Source organism: Tachyglossus aculeatus, chromosome 2, assembly GCF_015852505.1.
Source record: "Tachyglossus aculeatus isolate mTacAcu1 chromosome 2, mTacAcu1.pri, whole genome shotgun sequence".
Lineage (NCBI taxonomy): Eukaryota > Metazoa > Chordata > Mammalia > Monotremata > Tachyglossidae > Tachyglossus > Tachyglossus aculeatus.
In genome coordinates, this window is record NC_052067.1 from 99,830,076 (window position 1) to 99,858,033 (window position 27,958).

Genomic DNA, 27,958 nt, shown 5'->3' on the forward strand with positions numbered 1-27,958 from the left:
GGGAGAGCAGGGTGCTCAGAAGGGCTGGGGGTTGTTTAGTTCTGCTGGCGTCTTTCTGGGTGATTCACCCATACAAAGCTCAGTTGTCTTCCAGACCCCAAACTCCACACCCCGGAGCCGCTTCTGAGCAGAAATGAAGATGCTTCGAAATATCAATGCACCCAGAGGGTCGTGCAAACTTTAGAGTTGGAGGAAGGGGTTGAAGAGAGGCCTTTGGACTGCTGTTGCCCCCCTCTACCTCCTAGTTCCCAGAGACATCATTTTTCAACCTAGCAAACAGCACTTTATGCAAGGTATGCTGTGTGGCCCAATAAAAAGAGCACAGGGCTGGGAGTCAGAAGGGTCTGGTTTCTAATCCCGGCTCTGCCACTTGTCTGCTGGGTGACCTTGGGCAAGTCACTTGGCTTCTCTGTGCCTCAATTAGCTCATCTGCAAAATGGGGATTAAGACTATGAGCCCCATGTGGGATGGGGACTGTGTCCAACCTGATTAGCTTGTATCTACCCCAAGGTTTAGTACAGTGCCTGGCTCAAAGTAAGCACTCAACAAACACCATAAAAAATGGCTGGGCAGGATGGCTTTCCTCATTTGAAACCAGGCTGAGGGGCCTGGTTTTATCTGATGGGGCAGGAAAGGAGAGACATGTCTCTAATTTATCTAGGGATCAATATGGAGATTATCGGAAGCCGGCTTTTCACTCTCTCTTGGTCCAGGAAAGTTTCTGTTTGTTATTCATAAATGGGGGGAAAAAGAAAATTCTTGGCTGGAGAACAAAACACCACTCTGGAATTCCCAGGGGCCATCGCTCTCGTCTCTCGCTTCACACAGGCTTGTGCGTGCGTTTGTGTATGTGTGTGTTGTTTGTGTGGAGTCTGACCCTTCCAGAAGGGTGGAGCAGAAATTCTGATGCGAGGGCTAATGCAAGGAGCGTTCTCTCGCCCCCTCAAGATTCTGATTCCGTGCTGCTCCAGAAGAAAGCGTAGGAGCAGACTTCAAAGAGAAGGACAGGTTTGAGTACGGCAGGGTTTGTGGGGTGAGAGGAAAAAGAAATTGATGCTCATAGCCACGCCGCTCACAGGCCATGTCTCGTTCAACCAACAGAAGACAAGAAAACCATAAAATAGTAAGGTTTCGGACACCCGTGTCCATGTTTTTTCTACCCACGATTTTGTGTTTTGTGTGTGTGTGTGTGTGTGTGTGTGTGTGTGTGTGTGTGTGCGCGCACCATGCACGAGCATATATGCATGGCTATGTTGCTGACTTGTACTTCCCAAGCACTTAGTACAGTGCCCTGCACACAGTAAGCACTCAATAAATACGATTGAATGAATGAATGAATGAATGGGGCAGGGAATGATTAATGAATGGTTATTTTGCAGTAACGTTCCGCGCCTGACAGCAACAGATGGCATTAGAGGATAACTGCTTTTCCTGTAGGGAGGGAAATAAAATTTTTGTCAGTTGGGGATGTGTGCCTTTTCTGCTTACTATGATGATGATGGTATTTGTTAAGCACTTACTGCGTGCCAAGCACTGTTTTAAGCTCTGGACTATGGGCCCTTTAGGAGGATCCGGGAGAGAATGATGAAGGTGGCTCGTGGCCGTGGGTCCGAGCATGAGATGATTAAGCAGGTCCTCCAAGCGAGGGTGGTGGTTCTTTCAATAAACCGCCTGGACCAGCCACCTCAGCACCCAGGAGGATCCCAGGGGGTCTGCAGGGATCAATAAACAAGATGTCCATGCTGATTCACTGGACAGAAAGTCAGGGATGGAGGGGGAGAGTTGGGAGTGTTGGCTGTCCTGTCCCTAGCCATGAGGGTGGATTTCCAGGATGGCAACCAGCACACGATTCCCCCCAGGGGACTGGTGGTGATTGTCTCTGCTGCTGAATTATACTTTCCAAGCATTTAGTACAGTGCTCTGCACACAGTAAGTGCTCAGTAAATACGATTGAATGAATGAATGAGACAAGCTGGATGGGGCTGGGTCAGATGTGGTTGTGTTCTCGGCATGTTGTTCCTGCGGTTGCGTTGGGCTCCCAGAGCTAATCCAGGGCTGTCTCTTTGGCTTGCAGAGCAGAGATCTCTTCGTCCTCACCTACGGAGCCCTGGTGGCTCAGCTTTGCAAGGACTTTGAGAAGGATGAAGATGTCAATCAGTATCTGGACAGGATGTAAGTGACAGATGTCATGGGTCCCTGCTGCCCTCATTCATTCATTCATTCATCTATTCAATTATTGAACACTTACTATGTCCAAAGCACTGTACTAAGCAGTCCACGGACCCCTTGCTGGCACAGCTGGGACCATGGGGCTCTCAGAGGCTAGGAACCTCCCAACCATGGTCAGCTCTCCCTCCGTTGGGTGGGTGTAGCAGTCAAGCCCAACCCTGCCACCCCGGGAATGCAGGGACCATCTGTTCTGGCCAGATGGTGGGTGGGTGGGTGGATGGATTGGGGGCTCCTCCCTCTAGGCTTTCATGAGTACAGTTCTCTGACCCCAAACTCAGAGTTACAATAGCCCAAGCTGCTTTGGTTTTGAAATGGGCCACAGCCGAGGGCTTTCAGGATTAGAAACGTCACAACTTTCTTACAAAAACAAACAAAACCACAAAACAAATAAAATAATAATTATTATTACGGTGCTTGTTAAGCACTTACTATGTGGCAAGCACCATTCTAAGCACTGGGTAAGATACAAGGTAGTCAGTTTGGACACAGTCCCTGTCCCACATAGGACTCACACTCTTAATCCCCGTTTTACAGATTAGGGAACTGAGGCCCAGAGAAGCGATGTGACTCGCCTAACATCTCACAGCAGACGGGGGCTGAACCAGGATTAGAACCCATGACCTTCTGACTCCTAGGCCCATACTCTAGCCACTATACTACCCTGCTGGTTCAATCTCTCATCCTATCCTGACTCAATTACTGCATCAGCCTCCTCTCTGATCTCCCATCCTCCTGTCTCTCCCCACTTCAATCTATACTTCACGCTGCTGCCTGGATCATCTTTGTGCAGAAACTCTCTGGGCATGTTACTCCCCTCCTCAAAAATCTCCAGGGGCTACCAATCAACCTACGCATCAGGCAAAAACTCCTCACTCTCGGCTTCAAGGCTCTCCATCACCTCATCCCCTGGTACCTCACTTCCCTTCTTTCCTTCTACAGTCCAGCCCGCAGCCTCTGCTCCTCTGCCACTAACCTCCTTACTGTGCTTCATTCTCACCTGTCCCGCCATCGATCCCCGGCCCACGTCCTCCCCCAGGCCTGGAATGCCCTTCCTCTGCACATCTGCCAAGCTAGCTCTCTTACTCCCTTCAAAGCCCTACTGAGAGCTCACCTCCTCCAGGAGGCCTTCCCAGACTGAGCCCCCTCCTTCCTCTCCCCCTTCCCCCCTCCCCATCCCCCCGCCTTACCTCCTTCCCCTCCCCACAGCATCTGTATATATGTATATATGTTTGTACATATTTATTACTCTATTTTACTTGTACATATTCATTCTATTTATTTTATTTTGTTAATATGTTTTGTTTTGTTGTCTGTCTCCCCCTTCTAGACTGTGAGCCTGCTGTTAGGTAGGGACTGTCTCTATATGTTGCCAACTTGTACTTCCTAAGTGCTTAGTACAGTGCTCTGCACACAGTAAGCACTCAATAAATACGATTGAATGAATGAATGAACCTTCTGAAATGGGCCATCAACTAGAAGCCAGACAGAGCAAGACTTGGTCGTGAGATCAATCTGGCCAAATGAACATGTTGAATTTGCTGTCAGGGCCACTGTCGTCTCAATTGTATTACTGCTGCTGTCCTTTGCTATGTGCTTTTAAGGCCTGGGATGCTGGACTGAGTGCTGGGTCATGGCACAAAGCTATTTAGACAGGCCCAGTCTCTGGTTCCTCAGGGATCCACAGTGTAAATGAAGAGAGGGGGATGATCAGACCACAGATGGGAAAGACCCCGGTGAGAGAAGCCATATTGACAGTACTCTGGATGCGATTGGGAGTGTTAGGATGACTGCTGCAGAAGGGGGAGAGTAGAGTGCTTGGAGCAAGCTCCCTTGTGCTCTCCCTCAGGTTGGCGGCTGTTGGAAGAAAAGCCCGCATTGGATGCTGTTGAAATATTCAGCCCTGTGGGGAAGGATGGTCTGTCGATGAATATTTATTTCACGGCTTGCTGGTCGGGCTGGACCGTGGTCCAGGCCCTGGGAGAACTGAGTAACTGGTCAGTGTCCCCCACATCTCATCCTGCCCATCCCAGCATCTTCTGCTGTGCTCAGTGCCGGGACTGAGAGCCCTGGGTCCCCAGACATGGGCCAGAAACGTTTCTGAGCTTGGCTCAGACGTCTCTTTCCTGCTACCTGTTGCCCTCCAGCTTGTCTCTGGAAGAAACCCCTCTGTTTGGGCCAGAGGTCAGAGGGCTGGCAGGAGGACGTTCGGTGCCGGACTTGAAACATCTTGCCCATTGTGAGCCTCGGGGGAGTGTGCTCAGATTCCGACCAGGAAATAGACCCTGGGGAAAGGAGGGGCTAACTCCCCCAATCAATCAATTGGTTGTATTTGTTGAGCACTTATTGTATGCAGAGCACTGTACTAAGTGCTTGGGAGAGTACAATACAACAGAGTTGGTAGACGTGTTCCCTGCAGTTGGCAGCATATTCCGGGGAGTTTTAGAAGCAGGGTAGGTAGTGCTTCACATGCCTAGTGAGTCAGCAGTGGGAAGGGCACTGGTTTTCTTTCACTTAAGCCTCTCGCCTATTCCTTGTTAGAAAGTAAGCTCCTCAGAGGCATGGTTTGTGTCTACTAACTCTAGTGTGCTCTCCCAAGTGCTTAGTGCAGTGCTTGGCACACAGTAAGTGCCCATTAAATACCATCGTTTGATTCTGCCCTGCATCCCTCCCTCTCCATCCCTGCCTCCTCTGGTCCAACCCCTGTCGGCCCAGCCAGGCGCTGACCCTCTCGGCTCTGGTCGCTGCAGCCATTCCCAAGTGGTTCTTATCTCTAACCCTGGCCCAGAGCAAAGTTTCTCTAATCAAGGCACTGAACAGGGACTCATCACCCCCTAGTGAAGCCTCACTGTGTCCACCCCACCCTGGACTTTGTCCCCAAAAGGGACACTACAGCACTTGGAAGAACTGTGTGTTGGTTATTCTATCCTCATGGTTAAGGATAGGCCATGAGAGTCCAACTCTTCCCTTTCTCCACATCTTTCTCCTTTCCGTCCAATAGCCCAGCATGGATCACTAGTCCACGGATTCTTGGCAAACCCCTAAGGACCCAACCACCCCGTTTGGCTTTTTCACAGGGGATACAGCATTGGAGTGCGGCTGGTGGATGACTTCTTGGCTCGTTCCTGCGTGCGAAGGTGCCGCAGTTATTCGGAAGTGGCAGACCTGATCGCTCAGGTAAAGATGTTTACGCCAGGGATGGCTAGAAGCCCCATCCCAGGGGGCTTTAGGCTGTCCCAGGCTGCCACAGGTTCAGATGCTGTGACTGACAGAGACGGGTTTCACTTGGGGGAAATGTCTCAGGAAATAATCTCTATCAAAAAAGTGTCAGCCCAGGTACTTCGAAAACTCTGTCCTCTCCCTGAATCTCCTTTCCTCTCTACCTGCTCCCATAATTCTCTTCTCTCTCCCCGCCCAGTCACCTCTCCTCTAGTTACAGTGGAGTTTTGCTATTCTGTTTCAGAATTTAAGTTGATTTTGCTAGAGAGAGACCATGACCCCAGATGGAGAGGGGGGAAGGAGTTACTGGCTTCAAGTTCCAAATCAGGGTGTCAGGATATTGCGTGGGGAGAGTTCTTGGACTGTGTGCCTCATTTGCTGTGGGAGAGGAGGCACAGGTTAATGGCAAATAATAATAATGATAGTAATGATTGTTAAGCGCTTACTATGTGCCAAACACTCTTCAAAGCACCGGGGTAGATACAAGGTAATCAGTTTGTCCCATGAGGGGCTCACAGTCTTAATCCCCATTTTATAGATGATGTAACTGAGGCACAGAGAAGTTAAGTGACTTGCCCAAAGTCACACAGCTGATAAGTGTCAGAGCTGGTATTAGAACCCACTACCTCTGACTCCCAAGCCCATGCTCTTCCCACTAAGCCACTCTGCTTCTCAAAGACAAAGACAGTCACAGGTCTAGACCCAGCAAACAGTGGTCATTATGGTCTCATTTTGGTCTCTTCATAGCACTTCCCCAGCCATCTTAGGGCCATAACTTGGGAGCAGAGAGAGTCAACTGGGTAAATCAGATTTACAGCCTCCTTCTCACCTCAATTCAGCAACGCAAGACTCCTTGATTGTGGCTAGAGGTGTACCTGGTTGGCGAGGGCTGGATTCCAGGGAAATTCCCCTCAAGAGACTGTTAGCAGAAATCTCCAGAGTGAGATGACATCATGGGGTGGGTGGAAGGTGTGCAACCAGCATATGGCTTTTTCCAGTATCTTGGTTCTCTTGTCAGAGACAACATCCTGGACTGGAAGAACTGTGGGGCTCACCCAGGGAGAAGTGGCCTGGGGTCTGATGAAAGAGAAAATGAGACAGAGGGAGACATGGTGTTGTTGGGGGGGGGGGGGGGGAGACAAAGAGAGAGAGGGAGAGAGAGAGAGAGAGAGAATGATCAAGTGAAGGAGTGAGGGACATAGAGAAAGAGACGGAGACACAGGTAGAGTGAAATGTTGGGGATAATAGAGGGATTTGATGAGTGGTTTATTCTGGGTTCTTGGAGGGAAAGTTGGGTGACCAGCCCACAGTTCCTCCAAGTCTCCTGAGCTTCCTGTCAGAGACAGAATCCTGGGTCCGGTGGGCCATGAGGCTGTTTCAGTAATAGCATTACTCATGGTTTGGTGTTCTTATAGTAAATAATAATTTTCAAAGAGTCTTTTAGCAGCGTACGCTGAGATCCTGTCTCAGACTGATGATCTTAAAGAGAGTGGTACGTGTTTTTGTGGGAGTGGATGCATGTGTGTGTACGTGTGTGTATGTGTGTGTGCATGTGTGTGCAGTGGGTGTACATTTAAAGATGCTCCTGCTGAGCCACCAGGCCTCCTGACTTCATTTACAATCCACTTGGCCTTGTATGAACTCTCTGCATATCAGCGAGACAGCGAGCTGGCTTTCTCCCAAGTCAGTTCTCCTATGGTGGCTGACTCTGGAGCCTCTGAATGACATAGATTGAATACCTCATCTTTCTCAGTAAATATTGCAGTACTGATGCTTTCTCAGCAAGATTAAATGAAAAGATCTAGGAAAATGCCAGCATGGAGGCCTTATAATACCCGGACCTCTGGCTTTCGGGTTGGAAGGTTGGGATTCGATCTAGTGTACTGGTTTGCCCTGTCCTTATGCTTTTAAATCTAATGATGTGAATTGGAATTTTACCTTAATTAAATAATGAAAGCAATGGCTTTCTGCAGCGTGACAGGGAGAAATCAATGGGGTAATTGAAAGCAAATGTGTATGGGATGCAAGACAGGCAAAACTGCCTAAAGAGAAGCCCGAGAGGGAAATTTGAAAGCTTCATATTTTAAGGAGAAGCTCATAAACAGGGGCCGGAATGGTCTGGCCTAGGAGATTCTAGCCTGGTAAGGAACCCAGATAACTGAGCCAAAGGGTCCAATTTCCAAGGCTATGGCTTCTAGAAGGACTGCCAGTTTCAGACCAACACTGGCCCCTGACTGATTATAGGGACCAAGGTGGACATGTTTGGCCATTGCTGCCTGCCCTCTATCCTGCCCTAGCCCTTCTCACCAAACCAGGCCTGGGACTAACCGCCGCAATATTGGGGTCTGTCCTGAAGCTGTTTTCTCTTCAGCAGATACAAACCTGTATCAGTCTGCACTCCTGGACTCAGGGCGGATCAGTGTCTAAGCACTTATCATATTCTGCCTTGTCTACTGCAACAACCTCCTTGCTGACCGCCCTGCCTCCAGTCTCTCCTCACTCCAGTCCTTACTTCACTCTGCTGCCCAGACCATATTTCTAAAGAAGAAAATTCACTCCATGTCTCCCCAACCCTCAAGAACCTCCAGTGGTTGCCCACTCACTTCCATATCAAACAGAAACCCTTACCAACAACTTTAAAGCACTCAATCAGCTCACCCTCTCCTACCTTTCCTTGCTACTCTCCTACTACAACCCACTCAGTGCACTTCACTCCTCTGATGCCAACTTTACTCACTGTACCTTGATCTTGTCTATCTCACTGCCAACCCCTTTCCCACATCCTCCCTCTGACCTGGAACTCCCTCCCCTTCATATAAGATAGACCACCACTCTCCCCTCCTTCAAAGCCTTATTAAAATCACATCTCCTCCAAGGGGCCTTCCCCAATTAAGCTCTCTTTTCCCCAACTCCCTCTTCCTTCTGTGTCACTTATGCACTTGGATCTGAACCTTTAAGCACTTGATACTCCCACCATGCTCCACCCCACTGCACTTGTGTACATAACCGTAATCCATTTATTTATATTAATGTCTGTCTCTCCCTCTAGGCTGTAAGCTCCTTACGAGCAAAGAACATGTCTACTGCCAAGTGCTGATTGCAGTGTGCTTCTGCACACAGTAATAAGCACTCAATACTATTGATTTTCTTCATCAGTATCATCAGTGTGTATTAAATGCCTACTGTGTGAAGAGCACTACTGAGCTATACTGGGCTCCTGTTCCATATAGAGTACCATACTGGTCCCCTACTGGGCCTTTATTGGGTGTCACTCTCTGCAGGGGACTGAACTAGGTGCTTACTGTGGACTGGTGCTGTAGAAAGTGCTTAGAGTACAGGCAAGAAGACACAATTGTGCAATCAGTGGTATTTATTAGCTGAAAGAGCCTGGGGATAAATGTAAATAACAAGTCTAAGTGAATGAATGAACTGGCAAATAAATTAATGGTTAAGTACATGGGTGTTGAGGTGACTGATAAATAGATAGGGGGTTCACCAGGGAAGGCTTCTTGGAGGGGATGGGTTTTAAAGAGTGCTTTGAAGAAGGGGAGGGATTTAGTTTGGAAAAGCTGATGGGCAGGGAGTTCCAGAAAGGGCAATGAATATGAAAGAGGTGAGAGGCACAGTCAGGACCCTCCTAAAAAGCCACCTCCTCCAGGAGGCAGGGTCTCCCCCTCAGCCAGGCTTGCAATCTCAAGTCAAATGATGGAAATATGCACATATCGCTCATCTCCAGGGAATTTGTTTGTATCTCTGCAAGTCCAGGTTTAGCAGATTTTATGTTTATCATCTGTTTGCTTACCTCTCCATTAGCTTCTTCGCTGTTACATCCCCCAGGGCTGAGAAGGAGACTTTGCACAGAAGCACATAATCAATACTGATGATGAAGAGGACAGTAATAGCAGAATGAAGCATTAGGGACACTGAGAAAATGGGATTCTCCATTTTATATTTCCCAGCTGATGGTTAATCTCGCCCCAGGTTACCTGGCCTCCCAGAATGCATTTTTCTGTTGTTAAGTAGTGAATCACCTGAGGGCTCTTCACACCAAAGACAAAACCAGGAATCAGCTGAGAGCAACTGGAGTGACCCCAGTCCTCTTGCCCCTGTTTATGGTATTAAGCGCTTACTATGTTCCAGGCAACGTTTTAAATACTGGGGTAGATAAAAGATAATTGGGTTGGATATAGTCCCTGTCCCACAGAAGTCTCACAGTCTTAATCCCCACTTTGCAGATGAGGTAACTGAGACACAGAGAAGTTAAGAGACTTTCCCAAGGTTACATGGGAGACAGGTGGTGGAGCCAGTATTAGAACCCAGGTCCTCTGACCCTCAGGCCCATGTTCTTTCCACTAGGCCACATTGCTTCTTCCTGCCCTTCAACTCAGCCCACACACTTTGTTCCTCTAATGCTAACCTGCTCCCTGTACCTTGGTCTTGTCTATCTCGCTGTCGACCTCTCGTCCTCACCCTGCCTCTGGCCTGGAACGCCCTCCCTCTTCATACCCAACAGACAAACACTCTCCCCTCCTTCAACGCCTTATTGAAGGCACATCTTCTCCAAGAAGCCTCTCCTGAGTAAGCCCTCCTTTTCTTTTCTCCCTCTCCTGGCTGCATCACCCAGACTTGCTTCCTTCATTCATCCCCCCTCCCAGCCCCACAGCACTTATGTACAGCAGCGTGGCTCAGTGGAAAGAGTATGGGTTTGGGAGCCAGAGGTCATGGGTTCTAATCCCAGTTCCAATGCTTGCCAGCTATGTAACTTTGGGCAAGTCACTTAACTTCCCTGGGCCTCAGTTACCTCATCTGTAAAATGGGGACGAAGACTATGAGCCCCACATAGGACAACCTGATCACCTTGTATCTGCCCCAGTGCTTAGAACAGTGCTTTGCACATAGTAAGCACTTAACAAATGCCATCATTATTATTATTAACAAATGCCATTATTATTATTATTATTATAACTGTAATACATTGATATTAATGTCTGCCTCCCCCTCTAGACTTTAAGCTTGTTGTGGGCAGGGAAGGTGTCTATTACATTGTTATATTATACTCTTCCAAGTGCTTAGTACAGTGCTCTGCACACAGTTAGGCGCTTAATAAATATGATTGACTGACTGAATGACTTCTTCCTGCAGTCCACTCCTGCTAGGAGATGGGTCAATAAATAGAAAATCTCCTCTCTGCTACAGGTTTAATGTTGCATAGTACTTCTCTGCCCCAGTCTGTCCCAGCCCCTGTCAGGCTACATTTCTCCCTCTCTCTTCTCCCTTTCCTCCCCTTACCCTCCTCCTCAAGCAGGGGGACAATGGAGATCCTCTAAGAGGAACTGACCCTTCCCTCTCTGGGGGACCTAGGGAGGAAAAGGATGTTTAATCCCTGATTTTACGGAATCAGATATCAGCCTGTGAGTACCGCTTCCCTGGGTCAGCTTCACAGTCTGTTCAATGATGGCAGCAGACCACTCAGAAGAACTGTGTTCTGGGTGTCTCTTGGTCGCCCTCCCTCACAGTTAGGGTTGGACCGACCAATCTCCTTCATTTTTCCTCTAGTGATCCGACATGGATTCTGTCTATGGCTCTATAACAACTCTTCAGGAACCTGCTGGTACCTCCAACTGCATAGCTTCCTATGGGAATCCATTCCCCTCCCTCTCTAGGTTAAAAGGGTTTCTGAATCATAATAATTGTGGAATTCTTAAAGCATTTACCATTTGCACTGTACTAAAGCACTGGGGTAGATACCATATTAGCATATTGGATACAGTCCCAGTCCCACATAGGGCTCATAGTCTAAGTTGGAGGGTGAACAGATATTTAATCTCCATTTTACCAATGAGGAAACTGAAGTCTCTAGTTAGCCGACTTGCCCAAGGTCACTCAATAGGCAAGTGGCAGAGCTGGGATTAGAATGCCGGTCTCCTGATTTCCAGGCTGATGCCCTTCCCACTAGGCCATGCTGCCCCCATTGCTTTTTTGTTTTGAACTCACCACCCTCCAACTCCAGTGGGTTCCTCATGCCCTGTTTGATAATCAAATTCCCCAGCCCCAAGCTCCAGGCCACTAACAGGAATTCAAAAGGCCAGACTCAGCCCTTCATAGAACTAGGTCAGATTATAGGCACGCATCTGCCCAGAATGGGTTAGGTGTTCATCTGCCTAGATGCAGAGGGCTGGACCATATGACTTTCACGGCCTCTCCCAGCCTTGGAGGGCTGATTTTCTAGAGCTGAGGGAGGATGAAGGAGGGAGTGTCTACACCTTTGGACAATGCCACCTTCCCAGACAGGTAAAGGGGTGCAGAGGAAGTAAGAGATAAGTTAGAGGGCAGAGGGTGGCTCCTATCTGCTCTCTAGCTACCACTCTTACAATGTTAGGGGCAAGGGTGGGACACCAGGAATAGGGGTGGGATGCAGGGATCATGTGCCGGCATTACCCTCCATGTGTAGCCCCAGTAAGCTTCCTCCTAGGCTGGTGATCCCAGGAGGTGAAGGCCCAGTGCTGACTGACACTCAGCAATCTTGCCCCTCTCTGGGCCACCCAACCCCCAGAAACCTGGACGCCCAGGTCAACGTTTCTGGGCTTTAGGATCTGCATATTTATGTTCTGGTGATTTTCCTTGGGCAGAGACAACCCCCAAACCACAACCTCCACTTGGCCTGAGGCCAGGATCTCTGCCTCCAAGCCCCACTGACAGTCTCCCCACATGCCAGCCCATTTCTCCTGCTGCACTCAGCTCAGGCAGGCAGCCCTGCTCTTCAGTTCTGGGGGTAGAATTACCCTCCAGCTGCACAGGCTGGTGATCTGACTAATCCCCCGAGCCTGGAAACCATGCTTGTCTGCCTACGCGAGGAGCCTCCTTTATTGAATTAGCTTGTGTTCCGAGGCCAACATCGGCTGGCTCTGACTCCTGGGAACAGCCCATTACAGCAGGCAGGTCAAGGCTTGGCGCTGGTCCAGGAAGGCAATCTTCTTCCCTCTGTCCCCCTTCCCCCCAAACCTTACCCTTTGTCCCTTCCCACTGGGACTATCTCAGTGGGCTGAAGTCAGGGCAAAGCTTCAACCCCTGAACAGTGCACCTCTAGTTCAGCTTCCGAGCGACCCCACCCGTGATCAGCCCCACGTTCCATCCGGGCCAGGATTCTGTCTCCAACATGGCCTTGGAGAAACCGACGGCCGGTTGACCTCCTGGGCACCCACCCTCATGGTTAGGGATGGGCCACCTGCCACTCCAACTCTCCCCTCTGCATTCCTAACTTTCCCCCGGGTGACCCAGTGTGGGCAGCTCATCCGCAGGTCATCCCAAATCCTCCAGCACTGTCGGCCCTGCCAACAGAACGACTTAGAACATCAGACCTGTAGCAGAGTCATTCCCGGGTCAACTCAACGGCCCTTCCAACTCAGGACGTTGCCTCCATCCAGACACCGGGACTGCTAGGAAGGATCTGTGGGTTGGTTGCCCTCCCGGATGCCAGTTTCTAGTTTCACAGAGAAATTGGGAGGGAGAGGTACCCCTTTGGGCCCTCCCATCCAACATCCATAATGATGGGTGTTGGTTGGAAACCCTGAGGAACCCCAGGGTGCCAGACCCTACACATCATGGTGGCCGTCCACAAAGTCCAACGCCATCTCGGAGCCGGCAGGGCTGCTCTTTGTGCCGCCCTCGACCACGCGGTGGAGTGTACTGTAGTGCTGCTGGCCAGCTTGGAGCAAATAGAGGTCTGATGCATCTTCCCAGGCCTTGATAGAGGGCAGGGCGAAGGGCTCAGGCTGCTTGTTCTCCAAGAAGCACTGCAGGTTGCGGACGCTCAGCTGGCCCGCGCGTTCCTGGAAGGCTTTCTCGACCTGCTCCCGCTCCTGCTGGGCATATATCTTCCAGAACTTCATCTGCAGGTGGCTGACTTTAGACCAGCAGCTGCTGCAGCAGGCTACCAGCAGAGTGACCAAGGATATTGCAGAAATCAGGATCCAGCCTAGGATCTAGGAGGGAAAGTCACAAGATTATCATCATCACCACCGATCATCAGTGGAATTTATCAAGCGCTCAAGAGGTGCAGTACAACAGAGTCGGTAGACATGTTCCCAGTCCACAACGAGTTTACAGAATCAGGGAGGGTTTAGGGGAGATGGAGATCCCTGTCTGTGTCTGAGGCCCTGGAGCACATGGGAATTGGACATAAAAGGAATCTCATGAACTGCAAAAGCCTCATCCCCCGGCAATAACCCAGTAGTCTTACCTGCCCCTGGTCCTCAAGTCAAGCTGGGGGGTGGGCCAAAAAGTGGTGAAATGGTCAGAAGGAGAATGAAGAGAGGGGAAACAAGGGATTGGACCTTCAAACCTGGATAGCCGAGGGCTGGCTAGAACTTGAATTTCTTCAGGAAAGTGACTTTAAGTCCAGCTGCAACTTGGGCAAGGCATGAGGAGGGAGGCGGAGGGTGAATGTTCAGTAGCAGAACAAATGTGTGGTTGTTGGGGGGATGAGGGGGTGCTGTGTGGCCTAGTGGAAAGAGCGTGGGCCTGGGAGCCAAAAGAACCTGAGTTCTAGTCTCGGCTCCGCCACTTGTCTGCTGAGTGATCTTGGGCAAGTTGCTTGACTTCTCTGGGCCTCAGTTACCTCATCTATGAATCGGGGATTAAGGCTTGAGTACAGTGTGGGACATGGACTGTGTACAACCTGATTAACTGATATATAGAGAAGCAGCGTGGCTCAGTGGAAAGAGCCCAGGCTTTGGAGTCAGAGGTCATGGGTTCAAATCCCGGCTCCGCCAGTTGTCAGCTGAGTGACTTTGGGCAAGTCACTTCACTTCTCTGGGCCTCAGTTCACTCATCTGTAAAATGGGGATTAAGAATGTGAGCCCCCCGTGGGACAACCTGATCACCCTGTAACTTCCCCAGCACTTAGAGCAGTGCTTTGCACATAGTAAGTGCTTAATAAATGCCATTATTATTATTATTATTATTATTATATACCCCAGCACTCAGTACAGTGCCAGGCACATAATGAACACTACAAATACCACAAAATAGATGGTTGTGAGTTACCAACCAGACATGTTGATGACTTCTCATTGGTGGAAGTGATGTCCGTTGTGGCAGGGCCATCAATTTTTGGGCAGTGTCGGTGGGTGAGGATGCAGGAACCTCCAAGGGAATGACTAAACGGAACTGAGAAGAAACTGGGCCATCCAGATAGGATCAGACTGTGAGCTCGTCTCTACACTGTGAGCTTCTTGTGGGCAGGGAATGTGTCTGTTGTTGTAGCATTGTACCCTCCCAAGCTCTTAGTTCAGTGCTTTGCACATAGTAAGCACTCATTAAATATGATTGGATGAATGCATGAATCAGAACCCCTCATCTCTCTTGCTCTACAACCACTCTCTTGCAGAACTCAATCCCACATCCTCTTTGAGACATCTCATTGAACCTGCAGTCCTTCATTCGTTCAATCATATTTATTGAGCGCTTACTGTGTGCAGAGCACTGTACTAAGTACTTGGGAAGTACAAGTTGGCAACATATAGAGACGGTCCCTACCCAACAACGGGCTCATAGTCTAGATCTTCATCTCCACTTGCCTCCAGGACATCTCCAATTAGAGGTCCCATCACCACTTTAAACATAACATGTCTAAAATGGAACTATTCATCTTCTCTCTTAAATCTATACTCCCCATAACCATCATATCTTAGTCAATAACACCTCTATTTTTCCTGTCAGAAGCCTTTAGCCATGTTTACCATGTTCAACGTTTTGTTATCGCTTTTTTTGTGGGATTTGTTAAGGGCTTACTATGTGCCAGGCCTTTTACTAAGCACTGGTATTGGTGAGATAATGGGGTTGGACTTGTCCCTGCCCCACATAGGGCTCACAATCTTAATCCCCATTTTACAGATGAAGTGAGTGAGCCCAGAGAAGTGAAGTGACTTGCCCAAGGTCACCCGCAGAGAAGTGGCAGAGATGGGATTAGAACCCAGGTCCTCTGATTCCCAGGCCTGAGCTTTTTCCACTAGGCAACACTGCCTCTCTCCCTGTTCAACTCTCCCTGCAAAATCCTGCCCCTTCTTTCACCACGTCTCCTGGCTCACCCTTCCAGCCAAACAGCTACCATCTTGCTACAAGCTCTGGTTATATTACAATTAGACTATTGCATCAATTTCCTCATGGGTCTCCCTGCTTCCAGCCTTTCCCTCTTCCAGTTTACACCACACACTGCGGCATGGATTATCATCTAGAAGTGTCGCTAGCACACATCTCTCCACATTAAGCAAAAACTCTTCATTGTTGGAGTAGATTTAGGTGGGAAGATAAGTACTTCAATTCTAGACCCTCCAAGTGGAAAGACCTAGGAGTCAGAAGATCTGGGTTCCATTACCAAAATCTTTGTCCTGACACAGGGGTGGGATGAAGCCAATCTGTTCCCTACTTGCATCTGATGGATGTGACGGTGTGCCCCCCCAACCTTATCCCCCATCCCCCAACATCGGAAAGAGTCCAGGGTTCACGAAGAAAGCCATTATTTTTTTTTCAGTCAGGCCAAATCCTGACTTTCCTTAACCTCACAGCAGTTCCGTGACATTTCTGGGCAGTCATATATGCACTCGGCTCCTTGCCTCCTCTCTCCCATCTCCTCACTTCTCCCTCCCCTCTCATCCTCCCTCTCCAGAACAAACACAATTTCTGTTTTTCCTGCCACAAAGGGCAAATTCTTGTGGGCTTTGGGAAATTCAGCCCTTAGAAAGTCAGAGTTAAGAGTCATCTCCCAGTGCCTCAGGGTCCTGGCTGGAGCTTCAGCGTTTTCCAGTTCGGAGAAAAGTAACATTCAGGAAAACTGCAACACACAGATTTTTTTTTTCTTTGTAAGGTTTTTGTTTTCTCTTCTGCATTGCCACTGCTGAACTTTAACCAGAGTAGGCATTTTCTAAAGTGAAGTGCTCTGGGACTCTAAGTCTCTGGAGTTTTTTTTCAGTTCCTGACTAGTAGTTTGGCAATGACATGTGGGAAGCGAATAAGCTTTCTGTTCCTTCCTAAAGGGAAAAACCCACATGATCCAGCAGAAATTACCCTGGACCTCCGATGACCCATGATATTTTGAGCTTTTCCTAATTTGAAAACTTACTATTCCTCTATGTGGAGACTGAAAAAAATCTCACAGACAGGGGAAAAAAAAAGAATGCAGGGATAATTCTAAAACCTTAAATTTATAAAGCAATGCACTTTTAGGTTCCCAAAGTGCTTTCCCATAAATGGTTTCGTTTTATTTTTGCAACATTCTTTTATTCATTCATTCATTCAATCATATTTATTGAGCACTTACTGTGTGCAGAGCACTGTACTAAGGGCTTGGGAAGTACAAGTCGGCAACATACAGAGACGGTCCCTACCCAATAAACGGGCTCACAGTCTAGAAGGGAGAGACAGTGGGGATACTACCCCTACTTTACAGATGGAGAAACCGAGGGTCAGGGAGGTTAAGCGACTTTCCTGGAGTCCACAGCAGGGTGAGGCCAGAGCCAGGATTTGAACTTGAGAAGCAGCATGGCCTAGTGGAAAGAGCAGAGGCCTGGCAGTGGGAGAACATGGGTTCTAATCCCAGCTCTGCCCCTTGTCTGCAGTGTGACCTTGGGCAAGTCACTTCACTTCTGTGGGCCTCACTTACTTCATCTGTAAAATGGAGATTAAGACTGTGAGCCCCTGAGGGACATGGACTGTGTCCAACCTATCTTGTATCTATCCCAGTGCTTAGGATAGTGACAGTCACCTAATAAGCGCTTAACAAATACCATTAAATTTTTTTTTTTTAAACCCAGGTCTCTTTCCCCAGAGACACACCGAGCCCCGTTGCTGTCTTACCTGTGACTGTGCCTGCAGGGATCGCTTCAGCTCCTGTGTGTCCTGGGCAGTCAGGGCCGCCTGCCCACAGACCACCTTGTGTAACTCCCCCTGGCACTGGGGGTTTTTGCCCTCACACACCGCCCACAGGAGGCCCTTCTCTGACGTACCACTCATGGCGCATTCGTAGAATGTTCCATGGAGCAGGGCCACCGATAGCCACATCAGCGGGGCCACGAGCGCTTCCAGGGTAACCCGACTAAAGACGCAGAAGCCACGGAGGCACGTCCTTCGAAACGCTGGTGACCCCACTGATGTGGCCTTCAAGGAGCTCTTGCAGCAGCCGGTGAAGAGCCTCCATGCCCTGTTGTTCAGGAAGTAGCTGATGACCAGCAGGACCCAGGCAGGGGCCAGCAGGAACACCATCCCATATGGGAAGTTGTTCCTGTTGCAGGGGCACTGGAATGCCACTAGAGAAAACAGGCGCTCACCCCCCATGGTCAGCAGAGCCAGGAAGCTGTAGCCGATGGCGACTTTGCGGTCCATCAGGACTCTCAGGACGCTCTGAAACTTCTCCATGGCTGGAGCCCCCAGACAGAATGGGGAAATGAAGCCTCGGTGGCCAACAGCACCGGGTACTGGGCTCCAGTGCCGGGCCCCCCCAGCCCCAGCAGCGATTCTGAGTCCCTGCCCAGAGGGAAATGATGTCATTTCCTCCCAGATATGATTTGCTATTGCTGTCTCCTTGCCTGTCTCCTGGCCTGTCTCCTAGACTGCCTCCTGCTCCTTCTCCCCCTTAAACTAAGTACGACAAAGCTGTCTGTCTATTCCTGCAGTGGGAAGGGAGGTCAGGGCAGAGATGTTCCCCATCCGGCCAAATCAACAGCCTGGGCATTTGATCGGGTCATGAAAGCCAGGGTTAAGGGAGGGGCTGCCTCTTGTCTTGGGCTGGATGGGAAACAATATCATTCTTCAGAAATGAGTATTTTCTCCCAGATATGCTCCGCTGTTGCCGCCTCCTGGTCAGACTGCAGCCTGACCTCTTGGGGCCCTCTGAGTTTTTCCGTCCTTCCATCCCTGCGGTGTGGCTGGAGAGCACGGTAGGGTGGAGAAGCCCCTTTTCCAGGAAGGCTTCTGGGCTGGGAGCTGGATAGGCTTCTTTCTCCTCTCCTCTCCTCTTCTTTTTTTCACTCTTGGCATTTTATTGAGACTGGGAGAAGGATGCAGTTTGCTGACCCCCTTGGGGATCCTAGCTGAGCCTGAACAGAGCTGGGGGTGAGGGAGATTAATTCTTCATTGGGCAGGGGCTGGGTGGGTGGTTGGGGAGGGTAGAAGCAGCATGTCAAGTGGTTAGAGCACAGGCCTGGGAATCAGAAGGTTGTGGGTTCTAATCCTGGCTCTGCCACTTGTCTGCTGTGTGACCTTGGGTGAGTCATTTTACTTATTTGGGCCTAAGTTACCTCATCTGTAAAATGGGGATTGAAACTGTGGGCCTGATGTGGGACAAGGACTGTGTCCAACTCGATTTGCTCTTACCCATCCCAGCACTTAGTACAGTGCCTGGCACACAGTGTGCACTTAACAAATAACACAATTATTGTTATTATTATTATTATTGTTATTATTATTATTATGGTCTATTTCTCTGGCTCCTGAGGCCAGTCTAGTCATCCTCAAGTCAAAGAAGTTCTCCCTCCTTCTTAGTTTCTGAGCACCATTTGGGACAGGGACTGTGTCCAGCCAAATTCACTTGTATCTACCCCAGCACTTATGACAGCATTCGACACATTACTATCAAGTGCTGTCATGTCGTTCCCGATTCATAGCAACACTATTGATACATTTTCCCCAAATGTTCTATTTTCTGCCATAATCCTTAACCTTGTTAACAGTTTTTCCATTATCATTGTTATGATTTCTATCCAACTATCCACTGGTCTGCCTCTTCCATGTTTTCCCTGGACTTTTCCTTACATTAGTGTCTTCTTCCGAAAATTAGTCCTCCTGATGATGCTAATTGAAGTCTAGTCATTTGGCCTTCCAAAGACCACGTTGGCTTAATTTGCTCCAAAACCCATTTGTTTGTTGTTTGGGAAGTCCATGGTATTTGCAAAAGCCTTCTCCACATTTCAAAAGGATCGATGCTCTTTCTATCTTGTTTTTTCACTGTCCAAATTTCAGATCCATACATTTCACTGGAAACACCATAGAATTGACAATTTGTATTTATGTGACACATAGCTAGTGCATAATGAATGTCATAAAAACAAAAGAAGTTGGAACCTTGCCCCATCACTTCGGGGAGCAGCCTGAGGCCTGGGGAGTCTGGAAAGGGCTGTCTCCTGAAGCCCCAGGCTCATTCTGGATGGGGAAGATTGCTGGAGTTGTAAGAGCAGAGGTAGTCACCTGGCCAGGGTGAAACCAGTCATGATTCATGATCTGGTCTCTAGACAGTCTGGGCTTGGATTACAGGGTTGCCCTTTGACCCCCACATCTGGAACTGTGGGAGTTCAAGGCACCAAAGAGCCACTGGAAATGGGATTCTTACTGTGGCACCAGAGCAACTCCCAAATTTGACTTAGAACGGTAAAGCTAGAAATTCAGTGGTATGGGGTTGGTACCTTTGAATTATTTCTCTTTCCTAGAAATCCCCTTCAATGCTGTCATGGAATATGTTTCTGGTCCAGTGCTCCACCCCTAGGGTACACCTTCTTCCCAGGAGTGACTCCGATCGCATGTTTTGTCTATGAACTTTACGTACACTCTTGAGTCATTTCACTCCCTTCAAAGTGCTGCCCCAGTGCTGAGCAGCTCTGAGGCAGGGGAAATCTCTGTGCTCCAGTGGGTACTATCAGGGTGGCGAGGACTATTCCCTGGGCCCTGCCTGGGGGAGCTAGTTTCCGCTTAATAAGACTAATGAGGTTCATCGTATTGGAAGTGTGGACTTACGAGAATCCCCCAGTCACTTAGGTCAAGTTGAATTCTCGGGAAATGTGCTTTCGCTCCCTGTAGGTGGCTTTCAAGATGTACCTGGGGATCACGCCCAGCGTCACCTGTAGCAGTCCAACAGCGAATGAGTTTTCCCTCATCTTGGACAAGAACCCTCTGTCAGATATCGTGGAGGAGCTTCCGGCGGGGCGGTCTGGACTTTGCTACTGCAGCCTGCTGTGTGGAGCCATACGAGGGGCACTGGAAATGGTAATGTTCCCGAGGTGCCCGGGAGTCAGTGTTAGTCTGCCCAGGCCATTGCCCGGTGGGCAGAATCCCTGGTGAAAGCCCTTTTGATAGAGACACAGGGCAGTCAGTCAGTCAGTCGATCATATTTACTGAGTGCTTCCTGATGTGTAGAGCATTGTACTAAGTGCTTGGAAGAATGCAATACAAAAATGAATGGACACATTTCCTGCCCACAGTCTAGAGCTTACAGTCTAGACAGTGAGACAGGTAGTAATATAAGTAAATAAATTGCATATATTTATATGAGCTCTGCGGAACTGGGAGGGGGTAATGAATAAAGGGAATAAGTCAGGATGACGCAGAAGGAAGTGGGAGAAGAGGAAAGGAGGTCTTCCAACTTTAAGTTCACCTTCTTTCGGAGGTACAGTAGGCCCTGTTTTTTTTTTTTAAAAAAAAAGAATTACAGTTAAGGTTAGAGTTAGCCTCCACAGCTTTCTCCAAGCCTGGCTCAACCCAGGTCTACAAGCACACTCAGAAGCTTCTGAGCATAGTTGTCGAATCCATACATGGAGTGTTGCTGCCTTATTAGGTCTGTGCAGTCCGCCTGCTGACCACAGGCCCCACCACCAATTGCTCCCTCCTTACCACACCTAGAGTCAGCTTCTTGCTCATCTACGACTCCTAGGACAAATGAATGGCTTCCAGGTCTCATTCTTCCAATTAAAACATTGGTTTATGATTTGCCTTTCCAGCCCCCTTCTCCGAATGGAGCCCTTCAGGCAGGATCTGATTGGTAGGCAAATCTGCCTGTTGACTATTTGCCCTGATCTGATGGGTGGAAAACCCCACCCATTGAGACTACTGCATCAGTGACATAATCCCCTCTGGTTTTGAATGTGGGAAGCTCCATACGAGAGCACTCGGCAGCCACTATATGTTGCTTATTGCTCGCTGTATGCAGGAAATGTGTCTGTTGCTGTGTTGTATTCTCCCAAGTACTTAGTACCATGCTTTGTACACACTAAATACTCAATAAATAAGACTGAAAGAATGAATTATTGGCAGCAGATACTCTCTGTCCTAGCATTCCTGACTTCCAGTCCTAGGCTCTTCCACAACTTTGGGAGGTGTGGGAGAGGGGCAGTTTGGATGTGGCAGGGAGGATGTCTAAGATGAGTCACATGGGCATCTTTGGACCCTTTTGGGCCTAGACTGGAGCCCCAGCTCAGTCCCCAGGCCTGTGGGGGTGGGGATTGGGTCCAGAACCCGGGGCAAGGGGTCTTATGAAGGCTGATAGAGACAAGTGACGCCCCAGGGAAATGCAAAAATGGTTGCTCTAAAACCCCCGTTTGCCCACACCCAACATGGCCACTGAGAGAGTCCCACCCTGCCTCCCTGTCCTGCCTGCCCCCTCCTCTTTAGCAGCTGAACCTGCTGAACTGAACCTTCGTAAGCTTGAAAAAGGTGATAGCCACCTCAACAACAATTTTTGGGGAATCTTTGTCCAACAGAAGGATCTCTGCCCATAAAGTCAAATTTGGCTTCATGGTGCCCCAAAAGGCCCACTCCTCTCACAACCTCAGCCCCTACTCAAAATAAAACCAGGCCTTTATGCTCATCAGTCATCCTGGGGAGGGGATATGTGCAAACAGTGGGCATTGTGGCCTTAAATCTCTTCTCCTCTCGTGGCTGCACTGGTGGGACTTTGTAGGGCTGCCAACACCTGAGAGAAGCAAAGAAGAGGGGGAGGAAAGGGGATGCAGGTGATCCAGGGCTGGGTGGGGAATGATGGTGAAGACCCTGGATTGACATGGCTGTGGAGCCCTTCACTGGATATGCTGGAAGGGCCAGAAGGATCTCTTTTCAGAATGGAACCAGGGCTCAGAACTGCCTGTGGCTTTGATCTACTCACTGCATTGGGTCAATCTAAGATGGACCCATGCTGGATGTGGCAAACACCCCAACAAAAGCCTAAAATGAAAAAAAAACAGTCACTGATCCATTGGAAAGCCCATGGCCAGAAAGTTCTAGTTCTAGTTCTGCCCCTGCCCTGCTGTGTGACCTCTGGCAAGTCATTGAACTTCTCTGTGCCTCAGTTTCCTCTTCTATAAAAAGGAATAATTACCCCTACCTCTCCCTGGCTCATAGGGATTTTATGTGGACAAAATGAGAATCAGTGATGGGAAAGTGCTTAGGGAAAAATTTGAAAGACAGCTACAAATTTGGAGCATTATTATCATCATCATCATTATTGTTTGGAAATAATACTTAGCCTCTTACATTTGAACAGAGCAGATAACTTGGGGTCCAGCGTATGGGTATTTCACACGCTTTTACCTCAGCAAATCCTGATGAATGCACGAAAGTTAGGCCAATGGTGTCTTTGAGGGGCTGGGAAAGGAAAATGTTTTAGAAAGAAGAAAGAAGGCTTGAGTATAAAATATTCATGCCTCTAATTTCAATGTTTAATTTTATATTCATCATTTATTTATACAACGTTTTTAATGCTGCAGTGCCTCTAAAGGTCTCAATGTGGTGATTCAAATGACTCTGCCGTTTGACCGATGGCAGAATTATTTATGGCAAATCCACATCAGAGAGATAATTGAAGGATCCATTTGTCGGTAGAAGTCCCGGCTAGGTTAGCTACGCGATATCACGAGTGTTTGGAGGTGAGAGTCCCTGGTCATTTCCCGATGAGGACCCTCTGCACTCTGAAGGCTTCAGAGATTTGTGGGGGTAAAAAACGCCACCTGGAAGGGGAGGTTGGGGGACTTGGGTCTGTCCTCCAACCCCAAGCACAGATCTGCAGCTTAGTGCTGTATGGGCAGGTCCAGACTGGGGCTGGCCTCTCTGGGGTTGGAAGAGGGAATCTCTGCTTACTTTGAAATGAGAGGGAGTGGGATTCAGGGGATGATGTCAAACGACAGGGTGAGCAGGCAGGGGCATCGTCATTTTTTTTCAAATGGTATTTGTTAAGCGCTTAGTATGTTCCGGGCACAGTATTAAGCACTGGGGTAAATACAAGCTAATCAGGTCGGCCACAGGCCATGTCTCATATAGGGCTCACAGTCTTAATCCCCATTTTACATCTTAGGAAACTGAGGCACAGAGCAGTGAAGTGACTTCACACAGCAGACATGTGGCAGGGCTAGGATTAAAATGGAGGTCCTTCTGACTCCCACAAGGCCATGTTGCTTCAAGAACAATGATCCCGGGTTGTTCAGTCATGTAAAGATGTTGTCTGAGAGGAAGCTACAAGTGTGGAACCATTGTCGGATGCTGACAAAATCTAAGACATGGATAAATCTAAGAGAGAGATCTTACCTAGGCTTTTATAATTGACAGCCAACCCCAGAAGTACTGAAGCCTTGGGCAGCCAAGCCCAGAGGTTCTGAGGCCTTGTGTCCTGACAGGCCTGGGAATAAATTAAGTCCTGCTGCTCCTGCAGGAAGGATGGGAGTCTCGGTCTTCTGCTCTGGCCACCGTTCCCATTGTGGCCAAGACATCAGCCAGGCCATGGGCCCCAGAGAGAACGGGTGGCATTTTTCAGGGCACTGAGCCAGACATGGTGTTTTCCAGGTCCACCTAGCAGCCAGCGTCACATTCCTGCAGGACAGGCTGAAGGGCGACAATGTGACCGAGATCGGCATAACCTTCCTGAAGAAGCTGGAGGAGAAGAGGCGGAGGCGGAACAAGTGAGCGAGGGCAGGCGGTGTGCTCGCGGAGGGTGCTTTAGATGGAGGAGCCGAGCAGAGGGTGCAGCGGCCCCTTTGAGTCTGGAAATCAAGATGCAGGCTTGGGACGGACTCAATCAGCCGGAAGAGCATGCGGCTGGACCCAGGAAACGCCTTCCGGCCACCTTGCCTTTTCGCTTGTAAAATCGCAGCATCTCTGACCTGCTGGGCCAGTCTGCAGGTTCAGGCCCCCAGGATGCCCTTAGCAGGAATGTTCAGATGCCACCGGTCCTGTCCATGAAGATTTGCCTCATTCCATCTTCAAGGACTTGGGAGCAGAAACCAAAACTAGCTTTGCCAAAAAGCATCGATGCATTTTCCAGGAGGCCTTCTCTAAATGGTCTCCACCTATCTGGTCCGCCCACCCTGCCAGCCACTTCTGCCCTCATGCAGCTATATCTTCATTCCATTTATTGATTCGTTGTTTTGCTTAACATTATTGTTATTAGTTGTATCTCTGTTTTTCCTCTCGCTGTTATTATATGTACAGAATCTGTGCATGCCTGTTTCCGCATTGGACAATGACTTGTGTCTTCTACTTTTATGGTGTGCACCCAAGAACCAAGTACATTTAGTTTAGCAGGCACTTGGGGGAGTAGTGTGGCCTACTGGAAAGAGCACAGGTCTCTAGAGTCTGAGGATCTGGGTTCTAATCCCAGCCACTTGCCTGCTGTGTGATAATGGGCAAGTAACTTAACTTCTCAATGCCCCAGTTTCCTCTTCTGTAAAATAGGGATTCAATACTCGTACTCACTCCTTCTTAGATTGTCAACTTCATGTGGGACAGGGTTTGGTTCCTACCTGACTATCTTGTATCTACCCCAGTGCTTGGCTTATAATAAGTGCTTAACAAATACCATTATTATTACTATAAACTCAGCACACCCAGGACCAATTCAGTGCGGGACACCACCTTAGAGCAGACCTTTATTTTGAACATCTATTGTGTTAGGAGAATGCTTTAAGGTACTGATTACACAAAATAACAATAATAATAATAATAAAAAACCATATCTGTGGTATTATGTGCTAAGCCCTGAGGTAGATACAACACGATTGGATTCACACGGTACCCTGGGCCTGGGAGGTGCTTTGTCAATCCTGGTGGAGTTGATAGAGTAATCAACTCTTCTCAATCTGAGAAGCAATGCCTAATAATAATAATAATAATAATGATGATGGCATTTGTTAAGCGCTTACTATGTGCAAAGCACTGTTCTAAGTGCTGGGGGGGATACAATGTGATCAACTTGTCCCACGTGGGGCTCACAGTCTTAATCCCCATTTTTACAGATGAGGTAACAGGCTCAGAGAAGTTAAGTGACTTGCCCAAGGTCACACAGCAGACTTGTGGTGGAGCCAGGATTCGAACCCATGACCTCTGACTCCAAAGCCCGGGCTCTTTCCACTGAGCCACGCTGCTTCTCAGCCTAATGGATAGAGCATGGGCCTGGGAATCAGAATGACCTGGGTTCTAATCCAGACTCTGCCACTTTCTCCTTGGGCAAGTCACTTAACTTCTCTATGCCTCAGTTCTCTTCATCTGTAAAATGGGGATTAAGACTGTGAGCCCCATGTATGACATGGACTGTGTCCAACCTGACTAGCTTGTATCTACCCCAGCACTTAATACAGTGCCTGGCACATAATAATAATAATGCTGATATTTATTAAGTGCTTACTATGTGCCAAGCACTGTTCTAAGAACTGGGGTAGATACAAGGTAATTAGGTTGTCCCATAGGGGGCTTACAGTCTTAATTCCCATTTTACAGATAAGGTAACTGAGGCACAGAGAAGTTAAGTGACTTGCCCAAAATTACACAGCTAAGTGGCAGAGCCAGAATTAGAACCCACGACTTCTGGCTCCCAAGCCCGTGCTGTTTCCACTAAGCCACGCTGCTTCTCCACATAGTAAAAGCTTAACAAATACCACTTTAAAAAAATCTCTGATTTGAGACTCACTTCAAATGCTAGTTAGCCTGTTCCATCTGTCTATCTGTCTGTCCCCTAGCTAATGTGCTTATTCTGCAGTAATGATAATAAACACCCTCAGGTAGTCATTCATTTCAGTTGCTGTTCCTTTCTGGCAAGCCCAGTCCACCCTCAGGTCTTCAGAAAGTTGTTTAAATGTCCAAATGTCCCCTGCCCCCTACCCCCATCCCCACCCATGAGGAACCTTCATTGGGGGTGTGAAGCCAGGCCCAGGACTGGGGGTAGCTCTCTACAAGGAGGTCAGGAGTGGGGCTTTCCAAGCATGGGGCCTGAGTCTCTGAATACACAAGCCCACTGATAAGCTGGGAGCACCTGTTCTGACTTTCTCCCCTCCCACACCTGCCCATCCTCCCTGCTGCTGCATGGTTGAATAAGGGGACCCCAGCAGAGCTGGACAATCATGAGGCACTCCAAAAGGGAGGAGGTTGGGTCCTGTTAGAGCACTGCAGCTGGGGAGGTAGACTCTATGTAGCCCCCAAACCTGGGACTGTCTTCCTGGGGCCCATCTCATCCCACTGATCTCTGAGAAGGACACATAGTGCTGGGGCCTTTACTTCATTTTCAAAAGGTCTCAGAGCCACCTTCCCGGAACCAAAAGTTTGGTGGTTTTTTTATTCCGTAGAAAAACAGAAATAGAGACTTTCTGTTCCTGTGTTCTCTTGTCCCAGCCCAGAGGTTGGCTTACCCGCCTTCCCTAAGCCCACTTCCGTCCTAGTCATGCGGACTCTTGGAGCTGGAGGCCTAGCAGCACCTTTTCATCAGCCAGCAGTCCCCTTCCCTCCCAGTTAAGGGAGCCCTTGGAGTTGGACCTGGAGGTGTTAGCAGCACCTTCCCTCCCAATCATGCAGACTCTTGGAGATGGAACTGGGGGCCTAGCTGTGCCTTCCCTCAGCCCGCACCTCCTTCCCCCCAGTCACGTGGACCCTTGGAGTTGGAGCCAGGGGCTTAGCAGCACCTTCCCTCAGCCTGCTGCTCCCTTTGCTCCCAGTCAGGTGGACCCTTGGAGCTGGCTGTCGTGTAGGCCTGCATGGCTGCTGCTCTTCATAAGCCCTGGCCTGCAGGCTGACTTACCAGAAACCTCTCAGAGTATGGCCGGGCCTCCCTTCAGCCTACAGCCCACTTCCCTCCTAGTCACGTGGACTCTTGGAGCTGGAGCCAAGGGCCTGGCATTCATTCATTCAATTGTATTTATTGAGCGCTGTACTAAGCGCTTACCCAGAAACCTCTCAGAGTGTGGCCGGGCCTTCCCACAGCCTGCAGCCTCCTTCCCTTCCAGTCAAGTAGCAACTTTCCTCAGACCGCCAGCCCCTTTCCTTCTCAGTCACGCAGACCCATAAAGCTGGATTTGGTGGGGCCTAGCAGCACCATTCTTCGGCCCGCAGCCCCCTTCCCTCCCAGTCAAGCTCATCACTGAAGCTGGGAATGGAGGGCCTAGAATTGCCTTCCCTCAGCATGCAGCCTCCTTTTCGCCCAGTCACACAGACCCTTGGAGTTGGAGTCGGGGGCCTAGTAGAGCCTCCCCTCAGTTCACAGCCCCTTCTCTCCCCGTCATATGGACCCTAGGAGTTGGAGCCAGGGGCTTAGCAGCACCTTTCCTCAGCCTGCAGCCCCCTTCTCTCCCAAGTCAGGTGGGCCCTTGGAGCTGGCTGCCTTGTAGGCCTGTGTGGCTGCTGCTCTTCATAAGCCATTCCTTTTCCCAGCTCTGCCTCCCATTGTCTGGCTCTCTTCTCTCCCACCTCAACGAATCACTCATGCCTTTCATGCCCCTGCTTC

General features: G+C 49.2%; 2 protein-coding genes across 2 annotated transcripts; one reads left to right on the top strand and one right to left on the bottom strand.

Moving 5' to 3' along the window:
• Positions 1 to 1,081: 1,081 nt before the first annotated feature.
• Positions 1,082 to 24,164, top strand: TRAPPC3L (trafficking protein particle complex 3 like). Its single transcript, XM_038768478.1, has 5 exons — positions 1,082 to 1,123; positions 2,075 to 2,172; positions 5,304 to 5,403; positions 20,290 to 20,475; positions 24,037 to 24,164. The coding sequence occupies exons 1-5, from the start codon at positions 1,082 to 1,084 to the stop codon at positions 24,154 to 24,156; spliced, it is 546 nt and encodes a 181-aa protein (XP_038624406.1). The 3' UTR covers positions 24,157 to 24,164.
• Positions 11,374 to 17,856, bottom strand: CALHM5 (calcium homeostasis modulator family member 5). The gene is made up of 2 exons (XM_038768467.1): positions 17,299 to 17,856; positions 11,374 to 13,427 (listed from the first exon to the last, which is right to left on the bottom strand). Exons 1-2 carry the CDS (start codon positions 17,854 to 17,856, stop codon positions 13,038 to 13,040), a joined length of 948 nt encoding a protein of 315 aa, XP_038624395.1. The 3' UTR covers positions 11,374 to 13,037.
• Positions 24,165 to 27,958: the final 3,794 nt, after the last annotated feature.

Excerpts from the sequence above, each read along its gene's own strand:
- CALHM5 (XM_038768467.1), bottom strand. The coding sequence starts at position 17,856 with ATGGAGAAGTTTCAGAGCGTCCTGAGAGTCCTGATGGACCGCAAAGTC. Across the intron at positions 13,428-17,298 it reads CCCTGCAGGCACAGTCACAG|ATCCTAGGCTGGATCCTGAT; the intron begins GTAAGACAGCAA and ends TTTCCCTCCTAG.
- TRAPPC3L (XM_038768478.1), top strand. The coding sequence starts at position 1,082 with ATGTCTCGTTCAACCAACAGAAGACAAGAAAACCATAAAATA. Across the intron at positions 2,173-5,303 it reads AATCAGTATCTGGACAGGAT|GGGATACAGCATTGGAGTGC; the intron begins GTAAGTGACAGA and ends GCTTTTTCACAG. Across the intron at positions 20,476-24,036 it reads TACGAGGGGCACTGGAAATG|GTCCACCTAGCAGCCAGCGT; the intron begins GTAATGTTCCCG and ends GGTGTTTTCCAG.